At 64.4% G+C, this 2,391-nt stretch overlaps 1 protein-coding gene across 2 annotated transcripts in view; it reads left to right on the top strand.

The window, feature by feature from the left end:
* GRINA (glutamate ionotropic receptor NMDA type subunit associated protein 1) overlaps positions 1-1,797 on the top strand; it is a 6,384-nt gene extending 4,587 nt beyond the window's left edge. For both annotated transcript variants that reach the window (XM_017838564.1, XM_017838563.1), the window contains exons 5-7: positions 275-403; positions 659-802; positions 1,018-1,797. In XM_017838564.1, the coding sequence (XP_017694053.1) occupies positions 275-403; positions 659-802; positions 1,018-1,167 (423 nt within the window). In that variant the 3' untranslated portion in view covers positions 1,168-1,797. The remainder of the gene's footprint in view (positions 1-274; positions 404-658; positions 803-1,017) is intronic.
* Positions 1,798-2,391: the final 594 nt, after the last annotated feature.

Below are 2,391 nucleotides of genomic sequence, written 5' to 3'. Positions count from 1 at the left end.
GGGTTTGGGGGTGCTGAGCTGGGGGGGTCAGCAGGGTGGGTTTGGGGGTGCTGAGCTGAGGGGGTCAGCAGGGTGGGTTTGGGGGTGCTGAGCTGGGGGGCACACGGTGCGTTTGGGGATGCCTGGCTGTAGGGCACAGGGTGGGTTTGAGGGTGCCAGGCTGGGGTGAGTTTGGGGGTGCTGAGCCCAGGGCACATGGTGGGTTTGGGAATGCTGGGTGGCAGAATGCGTTTGGGGGTGCTGACCAGCCTGACAGGTTCCCCCTTACCCCTAGTCCATCCTGACGGTCAGCCTGTCCTACATGGTGGGGATGATCGCCAGCTTCTACGACACTGACGCCGTCATCATGGCCGTCGGCATCACCGTAGTCGTCTGCTTCACCGTCGTGATCTTCTCCCTGCAGGTCAGTGTCAGGGCTGCCCCTGGCTGAGGGGCTCTAAATTGGGGTTGTAACCCCTGTGGTTCCTGTCTGTGGGGCTCCAGACTGTGGGTACGACCCTCCTGGCTCCCAGCTGGGGGCTCCCCGTGGGGAGTACAACCCCCCATCAACTCCCTGCTGGCTCTTGAGGGGCTCTGAATGACCCCCACTCAGCTTCCTGCTGGGTCTGAGGGCTCCAGACTGGGATCTGACCTCTCTGCTGTTCCCCCCTCCCCACAGACCAAGTATGACTTCACCTCATGCCGGGGCGTCCTCATCATCTGCCTCGTTGTGCTCATCCTCTTCTCCATTCTCTGCATCTTCATCCGGAACCGCATCGTGGACATCATCTACGCCTCGCTGGGGGCCCTGCTCTTCACCTGCGTGAGTCGGGGGGCAGGAGCCCCCGTTCTGGGGGGGCCAGTGCCACCAGGACCCCCGGGCACTCTGGTTTGGTGGGGACTCAGGATATGAGTGCGGGTGTGGGGACGGGGGCTACAGGATGTGCTCAGGGGGTGCCTGGCTGGTTTGGGGGGGGAACTGGGGGGCTGCTGGTGCCTCCCAGCCCCAGGCTCCCTCTGACACCCCCTTTTCCACAGTTCCTGGCAGTGGACACGCAGCTGATCCTGGGGAACAAGCAGCTGGCGCTGAGCCCCGAGGAGTACATCTTCGCCGCGCTCAACCTCTACACTGACATCATCAACATCTTCCTCTACATCCTCGCCATCATCGGCAGGGCCAAGGAGTAGCTCCCCCCGGCCCCTGCTGCCCCGTGCAGCCCCCCGGGTTCGAGCCCCCCCTCCCTGTAGCCGGTTTTGTTGCTGTTCTCATCGTGCCCCCCCGGTGGTTCTGCGTGGCCCCGGTTCCTGCCCCACGGGGCTCGCTGGTACGGGGGTTGTCACCACGCCCCCCCAGTTCCCCGCTCTCCCCTGCTGTGAATATGATTCCCCCCCTGCCTCGTTGCATTGAACGTGGACTGGAAGCACTTTGAAGCCCCCTCCGTCCTGTCCTGCCCCCCCCACGCTGCCCCCCCTCCTCGCGCCCCCGTCACCCCTCCGGCCGCAGGCAGGGGCAGCGCCAGCAGCACTCCAGACCCCCCTTGAGCCACTGTCCCTGCCTGTCCCCACCCCCAGGCCCCCTGAACCACAGCACCCCCAGGCCCCCCCGAGCCACCATCCCTGTCTGTCCCCACCCCCAGACCTCCTCAAGCCACTGTCCTTGCCCATCCCCAGATGCCACCAGCCACCATCCCTGCCTGTCCCTACCCCCAGGAACCGCAGTCCCTGCCCGTGGCACCCCCAGACCCCCCAGTCCCCTCCCCACGTGGCTGAGGCCCTGTCCTGGTCCTGCTGTTAATAAACCATTTTGTTCATCTCCCATGGCTCTGGCTCTGGCCCGTGCTCTAGGGGAACTCTGGGGATGGAGTGTCCCAATGTCACCTACCCCTTGGTGTCCCCACCTCCCAGTGTCCCCAGCACAGTCCAGCTGGGGGTCAGGCCCTGGACATGGGGGTTGAGGGAGCTGGGGGGACTCAGTTTGGGGACAAGGAGTGAGGTGGGGAGCAGGGCAGGACCCCAGGGGGACAGGAGGGGGCAGCCAGGTGGGGTCGGGCGCTGCTCCCAGGTAACATGACAGGACAAGAGGAAACAGCCTCAAGTTGTGCCAGGGGAGGTTTAGGTTTGACAGGGGGAAAATTCCTCCTGAGAAAGGCTGTCCAGCCTGGCACAGGCTGCACAGGGCAGGGGGGGGTCCCCATCCCTTGGGGGGTTTAACAGCCGTGTGGATGTGGCACTTGAGGTCATGGGTTGTGGTGGCCTTGGCAGTGCCGGGGGAGCGGTTGGACTCAGTGGGCTCAGAGGCTTTTCCAACCCAAACGATTCCATGATTCCATGATGCCCAGTCCCTCCCAGCACACCTGGCATGCTCCTTGGCAGCTGCCAGCCCTGGCCAATGCTTCCATCTCTCCATGTTCT

Source organism: Lepidothrix coronata, unplaced genomic scaffold, assembly GCF_001604755.1.
Source record: "Lepidothrix coronata isolate B3197 unplaced genomic scaffold, Lepidothrix_coronata-1.0 Scaffold345, whole genome shotgun sequence".
In the NCBI taxonomy this organism is placed as follows: domain Eukaryota; kingdom Metazoa; phylum Chordata; class Aves; order Passeriformes; family Pipridae; genus Lepidothrix; species Lepidothrix coronata.
This window is presented reverse-complemented; position numbering and strand designations above follow the sequence as displayed.